This window comes from Panthera tigris, chromosome B1, assembly GCF_018350195.1.
Source record: "Panthera tigris isolate Pti1 chromosome B1, P.tigris_Pti1_mat1.1, whole genome shotgun sequence".
NCBI classification, from domain to species: domain Eukaryota; kingdom Metazoa; phylum Chordata; class Mammalia; order Carnivora; family Felidae; genus Panthera; species Panthera tigris.
The window spans coordinates 77,348,976-77,363,318 of NC_056663.1; the positions used below are offsets into that span (position 1 = coordinate 77,348,976).

At 33.8% G+C, this 14,343-nt stretch overlaps 1 protein-coding gene across 23 annotated transcripts in view; it reads left to right on the forward strand.

The window, feature by feature from the left end:
* Positions 1–14,343, forward strand: part of IQCM (IQ motif containing M) — a 644,218-nt gene that overhangs the window by 125,962 nt on the left and 503,913 nt on the right. For 22 of the 23 annotated variants that reach the window (XR_006216738.1, XR_006216737.1, XR_006216740.1 and 19 more), the window contains one exon: positions 4,762–4,853. The exons of the other annotated variant lie outside the window; for it this stretch is intronic. Coding sequence is in view for 18 of the 22 variants with exons in the window: in XM_042983796.1 (XP_042839730.1) it covers positions 4,762–4,853 (92 nt within the window). In the remaining 4 variants the exon portion in view is untranslated. The remainder of the gene's footprint in view (positions 1–4,761; positions 4,854–14,343) is intronic. 23 annotated transcript variants of the gene reach the window in all.

Sequence of the window (14,343 nt, forward strand, 5' to 3'; positions counted from 1 at the left end):
ATATTACATAAGTTTGGAATTTTAATAACTCCTCTGCAGCAATTATGGAGCAGAGTTAAGTTATAATTTTTCTTTTTTAATTTAATAATTTAAAGTTAGTCTTTTTCTAACGGAAGGTGAGACTGATCCTGTAGAGCATAGTTTCAGGGAAGGCATTTGCTTCTGCTTTCCAAAGGTGTGTGGAGATGAGTCAGTTACTTTTCCGCATTATTCCATTAAATAGCACGGTCATCTTCAAGGTAACTTTACAATTGTGTACATAACTGTTGGCCCTAGGGCTACAGAACCTCTAAAGTTTCTTCAGCACATTTTGTAGGAACATTTATACTTGTAGATTATCAATGTTGCTCTGTTAAATGTGTTTTTCAGTCATTTGTTTTACATTATTTCATTATGTAACATCGTCAGAAATTTGGGATAATTAGCACAGTAATAAATAATAAAAATTTGAGAAAATGTTTCCCTGGCTATAAAGAATATCATGGACCTTCCAACATTTATCCAACAATCTGTGCTTAACACTAGGAGATTGATGCTCAGAAGTCAACACTTTGTTGGCATAAGTGTAATGTGATATTCAAATTTGGAAGAGTGGAATTTATGTAAAGCTCTAATACTGAGGGTTTGGTTTTATCCATGGTAGGGGAAGATGTTAATTGCAAAGGAAAAGAAATGATTATATTGGGAATTTACCAGTTTAAAAAAAAAATTTGCTTTTGGCCTTAATTTAAACCAAGACCCAGGTTGATCTAGCAGAGTGGTAACTGCTAAAAATAGACCAATTTAACCAAATAGTTTAGAATTTCAAGTACGCTTTTAATAACTAGAAAAGTTAACTGAACTAATTTGAAAATCTACCATTTTCTGTATATTTCAATGGGACTGAAGATTCAAGAAAGAATAATAATGACTTAGGGACAAGTGGAGCACTCATTAATAATAAATCTGATCAGGTAGAGTATCTTTCAGTATGTCTTTCTCAAGAGAGTTGAGTCTTTCTCAAAGAATTGTTTCTTCTGTAACTGGTGGAAGATAAAGGTCTCTTGACACCCTAACATCCCATTTTTAATGAAAACATGTCCTACCTAATGAGGAAGATCAACACCCTCTGAAATTAAGAGCAGGTCCATGTACTCCCGGTAACAGCCTGGGGCACATAAAGCCTGAACTTCAATCCACTAGGGTTGCTTTGTCTTTATTTATAGCTAGCTTATGGCGGTAACTTGTTTCCTACCTTGCAGTTAGCTTCATTTCATTAATGTTAGAAGTGTGATGGGAATACAGAAGGAAAGACAAATAAGTGTTCTGGGACATGGTGACTCAGGGTATTAGAAAACCTGTGCTTAACTAGACAAATAAGATGCCATTAGAGTGAAATTTTTACTGAAATCTAGTTCACCACATAATAAAGATAAGGAAACTTAGCCATGAGGATATAAGCAACAGAAAGGACAATAGAATCAGTTGGAAATCAGGTAGGAGGTTGTTAACAATGCAGGGACAGAGTCCAGCACTAATTAGCATGAATTGCCCAACTCTTTGTGAGACTTCTGGAAGATTTCTGTTCAATACGAATAGACCCCTGTGAGGGAAGCTGTATATAAACTACTTACAATTCCCCTGAAGATGCCTTGGAAAATACTTATTTCTAAGGGAGACACATAATATTTTTAGGTAGACCGTAAAAATATTGGCTCCACAAAAGAAATTTCCTTGGACAATACATGAAGAAATACAATCTTATAAATGTATGATTTCCTTTTGCCAGATTTCTCTACATTTGATTTGCAGAGCAAAACCAAAATTGAATACCTCTGAATTTTCAAATTTAAGGAAGTGAAGTTCTTCACTATACCTTTGAATTCTAACTTCAAAGATTACCGTACATTAACATGCTCTTTTTATGACAATAGTGATAAATGTGAGTGCATTCTAAATGTTAATTTTCCACCAAGGAAATTAATTTTCTATGCACTTATTTTTAGAGCTATTTTTGTTGTTGTTGTTTATAATATTTGGTGCATTTGAAGGTATGACAACTGTATTTCTGTAAATGCATTCTGTAACTTGGGCAAGTGAGCCCAGACTTCTTCCCCTAGTTTTGTGACCATTCGGGAGTTTCTTGTGTGTTATATGACAGTTTGTATTTAGGCTATTCTGATCAATTGAATAATAAAATGAGAAGATTATAAAGTAATGATAGAATCCCTCACTGCATTTCACATCCAAGTTGAAACGACCCTGCCATTTCACCTTAATGTTTGTAAAATATTTTGCTTAAGTGGATGAACTGTGGTCTGCTTCTGTTAGGATCTTTCATTAATAGGGAATCATTGAACAATGCAATTAATAGTCCTAATTTGGAGATTTAAATATATAACCATGGGCCAGATAGAAGAGATCAAAGAAAATTGAGATTGATTAGTGTATTGTGGCCCTATTCTTGATGACATACAAATAAATTCTAGAATTTTAAATGGGGTTTTGCAAAGCTGACTGTATACTCAAGACTTTCATATTTTCCCTTGACTGTATGATTTGGTCATACTAGTGATACCTCAGTTGTTTGGCCACTGCATGTGACCACATGAGTGACAGATAGACTAATGGATCCTATTAAGTCAGTCATTTATTTACTATTTATTAAGTATCAATTGTATGCCAAATGTAAAACTCTGCCACAGAGTCTTCCCTCAGAGACCCTAGTTTTTTGATGGGCAAAATGTTTTCAAATCCTAAGAATTTCTTAAAAATTTTTTTAATGTTTATTTATTTTTGAGAGTGAGAGAGACAGAGCACCAACAGGGGAGGGGCAGAGAGAGAGAGGGAGACATAGAACCTGAAGCAGGCTCCAGGCTCTCAACTGTCAGCACAGAGCCCAATGTGGGGCTCAAACTCACAAACTGCAAGATCATGACCTGAGCCGAAGTTGGACATTCAACCGACTGAGCCACTCAGGCGCCCCTAAAATCCTAAAAATTTCTATAATATTTATATAACATTTGAACTGGCAATTCAATTTCTAGACATTTATAATAAGAAAAGAATTGGATAGGTTCACAAATATGAATGCTCAAAGATTTTCATCCTTGTTTATAAATACCAAAAAAGTGGAAGCAACCCAAATATCCAGCAAAAGAAATTGGTAAATAAACCATCAGTATGTTAAATCCATATAATGGAATGCTTTGTAAAGGGTCTAAATGACAGTGTACATCTTCGTACATTTACAAATAAAGAAATTCATGATATTAAGTAAAAAAAATGAGCTAAAGGATTCATGTACATATATGTGCAAATAAACAGAGAAGGTATGAAATATAGTACATATGTTAATTATGACAAATACAGTTAGTATAAAATAGTTATAAGGAGTTTAGTTCTTGAGGTCCTACTACTTGGATTCAAATCCTGGCTCCACCCATTTCTAGCTGGGATCATTTGAACTATATACTACTTAACCATTTAATGTCTTAGTTTATTCATTTGTAAAAGAAGATATATATATATATATATATATAATGGAATATGGAATATATATATATTATATTATATATTATATATATATTATTATTTTATATATATATATTGAATATATATATAATGGAATATATATATAATGGAATATATATATATATATAATGGAATATTACTTGGTGATCAAAAAGAATGAAATCTTGCCACTTGCAACAACGTGGATGGAGCTAGAGTGTATTATGCTAAACATAAGAAATCAGAGAAAGACAAATATATAATTTCACTCATATGTGGAATTTAAGAAACACAACAGATGAACATAAGGGAAGGGAAGGAAAAATGAGATAAAACAGAGAGGGAAGCAAACCATATGAAACTCTTAAATACAGAGAACAAACTGAGGTTGCTGGAGGGGAGGTTAGTGTGGGGGGATGGGCTAAATGAGTGATAGGCATTAAGGAGGGTACTTGTTAGGATGAGCACTGGGTGTCATATGTAAGTTATGATTCAATGGGTTCTACTCCTAAACCAATAATACACTGTATGTTAACTAACTTGAATTTAAATAAATAAATAAATAAATAAATAAATAAATAAATAAATATAAAAATAAAATAAAATGGGTGTAATAATAATAAAAACCCAGTATCTTGTGAGCACTAAATGCAGCAAGACAGACAGAACTTAGAATCGTGCCTGGCCCTTAAGAAGCATTTAAGGTTTTACAAATATGACTAAAATAATAGGGTGGTGAATTAGGGCTAATTTTTATTTTCTTCCTTTTGCTTATGTACATTTGCTAAAATTTCTACATGATACCCAGTTTTTGATTCAGCTGACTTGGTTAAATCTCACTAAGTCATGATAAGAAACATGTTACTTAAAATCTCTTGTGAAAGCGAGAATAAATAGATATGATGTTTGTTCAGTTTTCTGAGTTTTGTTTTCATTCAGAAAGCAAATGTTCCTATTTGTTATCCATGCTCAGAGCCAGCAAAATTTGGTATTATTTTTGTCTTAATTCAATAAATATTATATATTTATATGTAATAACATAATTACATATAAATATATATTTTCAATAATATTTATAGAGGGCCTACTGCATGCTTCTAACTCTGCAGAATGCTGAGGGTCCAACATTCATAGTCTCTACTGATAGGAGACAAGTGTTTTTTTTCTCTGTGATTAGCATCTAATATTATAACATTGTTCTTGAGCGTTTGTATTACAAAATAGGGATTAGAAATCACTCAAGGCTTTATCTTTACATTCTGGAAACAGATTGTTGGTCTCACCATATGCCGTCCCCATCAACTTTGGCTTGCCCTTACAACCCATGACCACCTCTTCCATGGGACTTCCGAAAGAACATGGTGAGTCTCATTCGTAAGTGTTAATAACGCAGTGACTTTCATTATTTCACATTCATTTAAAATGTAGTGTCAAACAGCTAGTATTTCCTTTAAATACTGTGTCAAAATATAAAGAGATTTCAGAAACAAATACTAATAATTCATTTTCAGCTCTTTTATTTGAACTTGAGAGATTGGATTTTTTTAATGTTTCTGTATTTTTGAGAGAGAGAGAGAGAGAGAGAAAGAGAGAGAGAGAGAGAGAGAATGAGTAGGGGAAGGGCAGAGAGAGAGAGGCACAGAATCCAAAACAGGCTTCAGGCTCTGAGCTGTCAGCACAGAGCCTGACGCGGGGCTTGAACTCAGGAATGGTGAGATCATGACCTAGGCTGAAGTCGGATGCTGAGCTGACTGAGCCACTCAGACGCCCCAGATTGGATGTTTTTAATGTGTGTGAATATTGAAGGTTTTAGGAAATTATAAGCATAAATTTCTTATACTTTTATAATTTCCTCTATCCTTGAGTTATTGTTGTTTTAAAAGAATACATAATTCTTCAAAAGAAAATATAGATGATTCTTTAAAGTCCCTTAAAGGTGATTGAAAAGCTAACTCTCTGGAACTTGGTGACTTGCTTAAAGACAGACCTAGGGGGCTATTGATCCAAAGAAACTGTTTTGTAGTTTTCCTCTTTTTAAACTTGTTACTCATGTTCTTGAGCTTCAGGCTGTCATTAAGAGAAAACTCTTCTTGTAGAGTGGGACTTTGATTGATTTTGAAAATTTGCAGAAGAAGCTTCTCCTTGCATTCTTAAGACATTCTTGCATAAAATTTCCTTTATCCAACTACAATTTTGCCAGCGTTTCTCTGCTTTGATTATTATAAGGAATTCAAGCATCAAATGGAGGCTCAAGCACCACATTTTCATTAATCCAACCAATATTCACCAGTACTTTTAATATTTGTGAATATAATGTCAGAATCTTGAACACATGCTGTTTAAAGTCAAACACACATCTGTTTAAAATTTTTGAATGTTGAATTGATCCATAGCTTAAATTCTTTTAAGGCTTGACCAGGTAGTTTGAGGTCCCAGGTAGTGTAAACAATGTGTGGATCTCAACTGAGTCTAGAATATGTATATGAAGAAGTAAATGCTGTCAAAAATTCTTCATAAAGCATAGGATCTAATAGGTGAAATAGTATAATCTTGAAATCTGATAACTGTGAAGGCTGAGGTTTTGCAGCCCTTAACTACCTTATAAGTGAAAGTTCTATGATATTTAGAGTTTATTCAGAATCATACTAAGCATTGATAAAAATCTGTTTTCAAATACCATCAAACTCAGATAAATCATATGTTTTTTCCCTTTTTAGAGCCACCTCTTAGTTCATTGAAGGGTTCAGTAATTCTCATGGCTTTACTCTGAATGTAGAAATTTAAGTCTTTTTCCATCTACATGGAACTTACTCCATTGGAGTTTGACCACTGTTTTTTTTTTTTTTAGTGCTAAAGAAAAGACAAAATCTTTCTAAAATGTTTATTGAGAGAATCTCAATTACTAGCTACAGATTATTATGAAATTGTGAGTCAAAGGCCTGCAGAATGGGCAGTCACCTACAGGATGTGCTTTGAGGTTTGCTAAAGGTTCTGTCCATGCAAAAATGTTCTGCTGACACATTTGGAATATTTACTAATAGATCCATAATAACTTCATGGGAGATGAAGGCTCCTTGTCTTATCACAGTGACTGGCACATATTAGGCATTAATAAACATTTGTTGAATGAATGAATGAATGAATGAAGACAAATTAAAAGAAGCCACCCAAATGGAATATTTTTCTATATGTATCTGTGTATCTCTTTCTGCATTATAGGCTAAAAGAAAAAGATGAATTTGGGGAAATAAAATACAAAAACAACAATGAATATATACCTGCAAAAAAAGGGCACTGGACACTTTTCTTTTATGGTTCTGGTTTACACTGATTATGTGTAGACTGCAGAGATAGCATAAAAATAAGTAAAATGTTATGCATTTCATTTATATGCTTTAAAAGCAAATTGTTGGGCAGATTATTAGTTTTATGATATAAGTCTCTCAATACTCATATAACTTCAGGGGAGTTGGAAGGTTAAACATGCTGAAAGTATAAAAATTTTCAATAAAATATTATTTCCAAATGCTATAGTGCAGTTCTTCTTTTTTCCTTAAAATGAAATGTATTTTTAATAAAATAAGAGTGGAAATTTCACCAGTGCTTTGTTTCATATGAATTTTTGTTTTATTTTGCTTTGTTTTCAGCCAAACAACTCTTTTATAATAGCAATTTTATTATTATTATTATTATTATTATTATTGGTAAGGTCAGAAATGTCTGAAAATTTGTGGCCAGGACTTACTTAACTATCAGAGAAGTGTGAAAAATGTTGATTTTTTTTTTTAGGTGTGACCTAGGTGTGATCCTGGCTTTGTGTCTTGGGTGAAAAATAATCAATACTTTATGAATATTTTTTAAAATTCATGTTAATTTTTTAGTTCATTTTACAGCTTTAGTCTACAAATTTGTCCAACAAAGCTTTTTCTGGACATCAGTATTAACACTGTTTAGTAAGTTACAGCTTCACTGAATGTCTGAAACAGTTGCTGAGGTCTCTTTAATAAGAGGATGTAGCTTAAATTGTGGAGAATGCCGATCTTGCGGTTTTCTCAGAGGTATATGATAATTTACTGGGCTCTTAAATTAAAATTGCCCAATTCTTTTTTAGAATAAATAAATAATTTTTTTTAATTTAAATTCAAGTTAGTTAACGTCCAGCATAGTGTTGGCTTCAGGAGTAGAACCCAGTGATTGATCTCTTACATATGACACCCAGTGCTCCTCCCTAAAAGTGCCCTCCTTAATACCCCTTACCCATTTAACCCATCTCCGCCCCCTCCCCGCCCCGCCACCTCTGCTCCAGCAACCCTCAGTTTGTTCTCTGTATTTAAGAGTCTCTTATGGCTTGCCTCCCTCTCCGTTTTTATCTTATTTTTTCCTTCCTTTACATTATTCTTATTAAAGGAAAAAGGAAAGGAAATTAGAACATGGGAGTTAAGACAAAGTCAAGACTTCTATTCATTTGACTTACATATATTATTATGTATGACACATAATAATTATATGTTATATATATAAAAATATATATACTTTATACTACTTGAAGCCTTGCCTTTTAAAGTGGTACAACAGTCCCCCTTTATCTATGGGGGATACGTTCCAAGACCCTCAGTGGGTGCCTGAAACTTGAGATAGTACCGAACCCTATATATATTATGTGTGTTCCTATACACACGTACCTATGGTAAAGTTTAATTTATAAATTAGGCCCATTAAGAGATTAATAATAACTAATAATAAAATAGAACAGTTATAAGAATATACTGTAATAAAAGTTACATGGATGTGGTCTGTCTCTCAAAATATTTTATTGTACTACACCCACCTTCTTCCCATGATGATGTGAAATGACAAAATGTCTATCAATGAGATGAAGTGAGGTGAATGACATAGACATTATGACAGCATTAGGCTTCTATTTAACTTCTGACAGTGTGTCAGAAGGAGGATCATCTGCTTCTGGATCTTGGTTGACTGTGGGTAACTGAAACCATAGAAAGTGAAACTGCAGGTAAGGGGGCTACGGGATAGCACAGTAGTGAAGGCACTGAAGTTGTTCTAGTCATTCTAATGAGATTAGAATTCTGGCTCTGCCAGTTTCTAGTTGGAAACCTCATCCAAGTGACTTAATCACTCTATGAGTCAGTTTCCTCATTGATTACATGGGGAATAATAACAATACCAACCTCAAAATTTTTAGATTATGTTTATAACATGTATACCATACATCCTGGTGCTTAATAAAATTGAGCTGTGACTATTAATTTCAGTTCCCTAGATGTAAATAGTAAAGCATATATCCTAAAGGATTTATTACTAGAAGCACAAGACCTACCTCTTAACCACACACTCAACCCTATCACAGCATGGAACTCAGGAAGTGAGTTTTATTGTTAATGTATAAACACAATCACTGTGACCTTTCCTAAATTCAACTATTTTGGTCGTTATCATTGTTAGCATCCTGCTCTAGACCTTGAATCTGCCTGTTTATTTGCTATTTCAATGAATTTGGTAGGTCACACTGAAATTGATATTCTTCAAGCACTCCTTTCACCAGTCATTTCAGAGCTTTACCTCCATCTCTATGATTCTAAGGGAATAAGCCCATGGTAGGAGGTACCCCAGTTCTCTGGGCTTTAGTTTCATCATCTGTAATCTTCAAGGAAAGAATGAAACTATCTTCAGTGAAAATAACAAAAGGTTAGAATATTTCCCTTACCTGTAGGGTTGCTTCTCAGATATTAAAATCTCTGTACATAATCATTGATTGGAGAGAAGTGGACCAACCCCAGCCTTTGCTCTTAGCAAGATTTCTTACCTTACCCTACTTGGTAAGTTCACAGCCTTGGGACCCTTGGGATGAATCTCATTAAGTATGACCTTTAACTCTGTCTACATCAGTGTCCACAAGACACCTAGGACTTCCAGGTTGCCTCTTATCACCAAAGTCCCACTCCCTTTCTCTCTAATTCTGTATGCCTTTTTTTGTGACCTTATCCCTTATCCTTTTTGCTCCTAGAAACTGTTTATTCTCCTCTCTGAAATCATAGCCAGTAACCAGCAAAAGCCCTGAATCTTTCTCTTCTGCTAAGTGTTCCCTTTAGCTCTTGGTCTCACTAAAATCCGTGCTCTGTCCCTAGCCCTGAGGACATTTCTTTCTCTGCTGTTGTCTCAAGTGGTGATGGTTCTCTCTCCCACACCTCACCTGTCTGGGATTGGAGATGGAGTAGTGACCTTATTCCTTATGCTGTTTCCAGACCATTGTCGCTTCCTATTCTCTAACATGAATCCATCTTTGAATCCCATGTCATCAAATGATATCCTCCATTATCTCTTCTTCTTACAGTAATCTATTGATTTGCATCCATTTTCAAATATCTTAAAGAATTTAGACCCTGGGCCCTCGTGACTTTCTCAAGCACCAGTCTTGTAATAACTGTGATGTGGGTGTCCAAATAAATAAGCTCTCTGACTCATTGGCTTCTGCATTCCTTGAGCCCTTTTCCTTAAATGATTTTGCTTTCCATCGTACTACATGTATTCTCTAATAGTTATACCTTTGAAATATTTCCAAAACCTGACATTGAAGAGCATTACTGTTCACCAGATCACCTTCTAAACTCTAAAAATATTTTTAAATCCCACTAAGAGTCTTGGGACCCTAGTGAAAATAGAGGCCTGGCATTAAATTTTTGAATTTCTTCTTTAGCTACACTCATTCCCTTGATAATTTTATCCAAGCTGTGGCTTTAAATATCATTTATGTGCTGATGACTCCAAACATATCTCCAGCCTGGTTATTCTCTTGAACTCCATCTCACATTCAGCTGCTTAATCAGCATGTCTACCTGAATTTTTAACAGGCATTTCAAACCTAACATGTCCAACTCAGGAACTCCGTAGGTGTTGTTCTCTTTGTCTAGAAAGCTCCTTTCCTTAGATATCACAGGCATCACCTTTTGGCCACTTCTGGGCATTGTCCAAATGCCTCCTTACCAGTAAGGCCATTCCTGGCCAGTTTATTATAGCAGCAACCATACTTGCCAGCCCTGTTATGTCACTTGCTTTACTTTGACCTCTAGCATTTGAGATCTCAGGACATGTTGCTTCTTTCATTTATCTGACTTTGTCTGCCTCCTCCTGCTAGAATGTAAAACCCATGAAGACAGATAGTATTGACTGATTTATTCACTACTAAATCCCTTGGATCCAGAATCATTCTTGGCACATAGGAAGTACTCACTATGAGTGAAGATACCATTTTATTTTCTAAGAGTGGTACCAATTTGCATATTTATTTTTTTTTCTATTTAATGAAGAAATTTATCTAATTTATTAGAATAAATAGTTCCACCCATGGAGCTTAAATATGCTGTTTTCATTTTGAATAAAAAATAAAGCTGAAAAAAATACAGCTCTATATGTGTGTGCGTGTGTGCGTGCGTGTATGTGTGTGTGTGTATGTGTGTGTGCATGTGTGTTTCTGAGAACATGGTGAACAACTATGCGAGGAAAGACTTTTGGGTACAGAACACCTAAAAATGCTAGTTAAATATTAAAAGATAAGATTAAAACCCTGGCTGAACGAGCAGGAAAGCATAAAAATAGTAAAACCAGAAAATATAAGAAAGTCTGATTCCACAAGGTTTTTATATTATTTAGAGTAGTTTGTTTTTAGGGCTCATACCTATATTCCTGGTAGCTTACAACTCTCCTAGTTAAAACAAACAAGCAACAAAAAATTTGTATCACTTCTGTGCCTTTTCCTTTCAATCAATCATATATAGATATATAGATATATACCTACACACACACACACACACACACACACATATATATATACACACACGTATATATATATATATATATATATACACACACACACACACATATATATATATATACACACATACACACATGTATATATATATATATACACACATGTATGTATATATATATATACACACACACACACACACACACACACTCATATTAGATCTCAGGAATCCAGAATTAGATTAATAGATTGATTTTTTGTCATGATGCATTCTCATCACTTGTTCATGGGTTGCCCTCTTTTATTTCATTTGTTTAATAATATTGATAGCAACTGATATCTACTTATTTGCCCTTGCCAAATCCTGTCTCTTTGCTTCCACCCTAGATTTCTAGATTTGGAGTGTTATTAAATTCTTGATACTAATCTTTTGTTGTATTGTGACTGGTCTTTTCACTTCCTTTAAGGGTGTCTTTGATAAACAAATGATATTGATTTAAATATGACAAAATTGAACAAAAATATTACCCTCTTTGGGGCAATAAAATGAAATGCTGTAGGTTTGCTCTCCCCCAATCTTGAAGTTCTTACTCTCATTGTCCACTATTCCAGTTTTGTCTTTTTTTAACTGTAATCTCACAAGCTATGCCATAATTGTCATTATTTTATAAAAAGATGATGTTTGTTTAGATTTGCCTGTCCCCACGTAGATATCAAGAATTGCAAAAAAACTTACAAATTTTCCAAATGAACTGCAGATGGACATGATATGTCCTTCCTTTTATTTAGGGCTTTATAAAGTCTCAATAATATTTTATAGTTTTCTGCATTTTTAAAGATTTATTTCCATGCATTTGATGTTTTTGATGCTATTTTAAATGCTATTTAAAATTTTATTTCAGCCTTACCCCAGTTTCTGCAACCTAGAAACACAGTTAATCTTTTTATATGGACCTTACATCTTATAGACTTTATAAATTAACATAATTTCTAGTAGTTAATCTGGTTTATCTGTTGATCCTTCTAGATTTCTTAAGTATATAATCATACTGTCCATGAATGATGACAGTTTATGTTCTTTTCTTCCTATTCTGGGTCTTTTATTTATTTTTTCTTACCTTATTGCATTTGTTAGCCCCCCCTGAACAATGTAACACAAAAATGGTGAACAGCTTTCTCATTTTCTATCTCAGAAGGAATTATTATATATATTAGCATTAAGTATAATGTATAGTATTTGTCAAAGCCTGTCTATATTAAAGAAGTTCCTACTTAGTGAAGAGGTTTCATCATGAGTCAATGTTGAATTTTATCAGATGATTTTATTTTTATCTCAAGATGATTATATGATTTCTCTCCTTTGTTCTCTTAATGTAGTGAATTATGCTCATTGATGTTCAGATGTGAAACTAATCTTCAACCTTGGAATAAACCAAACTTGAATTTAATTTGCTAATATTCTGTTGAGGATTTTTAAACTTATTTTGAAAAAAGAAATGACCTGTAATTTTCCTTGTTTATAATGTTCCTGTCAGGATTTGGTGTTGAGGTAATGAATATTATACAATAAGTTGAAAACTATTCCCACTTTTTTCATTTGTCTGGAAGACTTTGTGTAAGATTGTGCTATTTTTTTTCTTAAATGTTGGGGGAAAATCACTAATGATGCCACTTGGCCTGGAGATTTCTTTATATGGGATTTTAAAATCATAGATTAAATGTCTTTAATAAGATTGGAACTGATGAAATTATTTTAATCTTCTGCCAGTTTTTATAAGTTATGTTTATAGTAATATGTCCAAGTTGTCAAAAGTATTGCCACAAAGTTGTCCATAATAACATTTGTACTGATGTCTCCTTTTTAATTTTCTATATTAATTATTTAGGTTTTCTCTCTCTCCCTCCTTTCCTTCCTTTTTCTATTGAGTCAGTTGTGCTGAATGTCTGTCAACTTTGTTTATTTTTTTAAAGAAACAACTTTAGGATTAATTGGTTTTCTTTAGAGTGCATTGCTTTCTATTTCATGAATTTCTACTAATCATTATATTTTCCTGCTCCCCGTGTTGGTCAGCTCTGAGTGAGTGCTTTCTTTGAGATCTTAATATTTGTTATTTGATTTTACTTCAGCATTTATTCATTACAATGAAAATTGTCTAAATACTGTATATATGGTATTATTATCAATTACTGTGGTGGAATCTTCTCTCAATAAAATGGATGACTTTAAGGAAGGCAGCACATACCCTTTAAAAATAGCCAGTAGAGGGGCACCTGGATGGCTTAGTCGGTTAAGCATCTGACTCTTGATCTCAGCTCAGGTCTTGATCTCAGGGTCGCGAGTTCAAGCCCCACATTGGGCTTCTCTCTGAGCATGAAGCCTACTTAAAAAAAATAGCCAATAGAATGGTAGACATATGGGAACTCAAAAAATGCTTTATAAATAGCTTTTGTCCCCTGCGAAGATAACTGAAAATAAACAAAACCTTTCTGTTAGACTCCTTTTGTATTGAGATCAATAGCCAAATGTTAGGTTTTATTTTTTTTTTCAGTTATAAAAATACAGACAACTATATTAAAGAACAATTTGGAAAAAAGAAAAAAAAACTTGTCAATTAATGCCACCACCCTCTCACAGCTGTGCTTAACAACTTAGTTTATTTCCTTTCAATTTTGTTCCTTTGTATCTTTTTAAAACCTAGTGGCAATACTTAATTTTTTTTTCTAGTTAAGTCTAATGTAATAGTTTTCTTTCATTAATTGGACATAAGCATCCATTTCATTTTCTCTCAATGAATACAAGGGAATTCTCCCTCATGTACCAGCGCAGCTAACTCTCCAGCTTCTTCACTTGCTCATCAGAGGTTATTCAGGTACTAGTCAGCTTGGGTTGCTAAAACAAAATGCCATAGACTGGGTGGCTTAAACAACAGAAATATTTTCTCACAGTTCTGGAGGCTGAAAGCCTGAGATCAGGGTACCTACGTGGTTGGGTTCTGATGAGAGCTGTCTTCCTGGCTTGCAAACAGCTGCCTTCTACCTGTTTTGTCACATGGCCTTTTCTGAGAGGG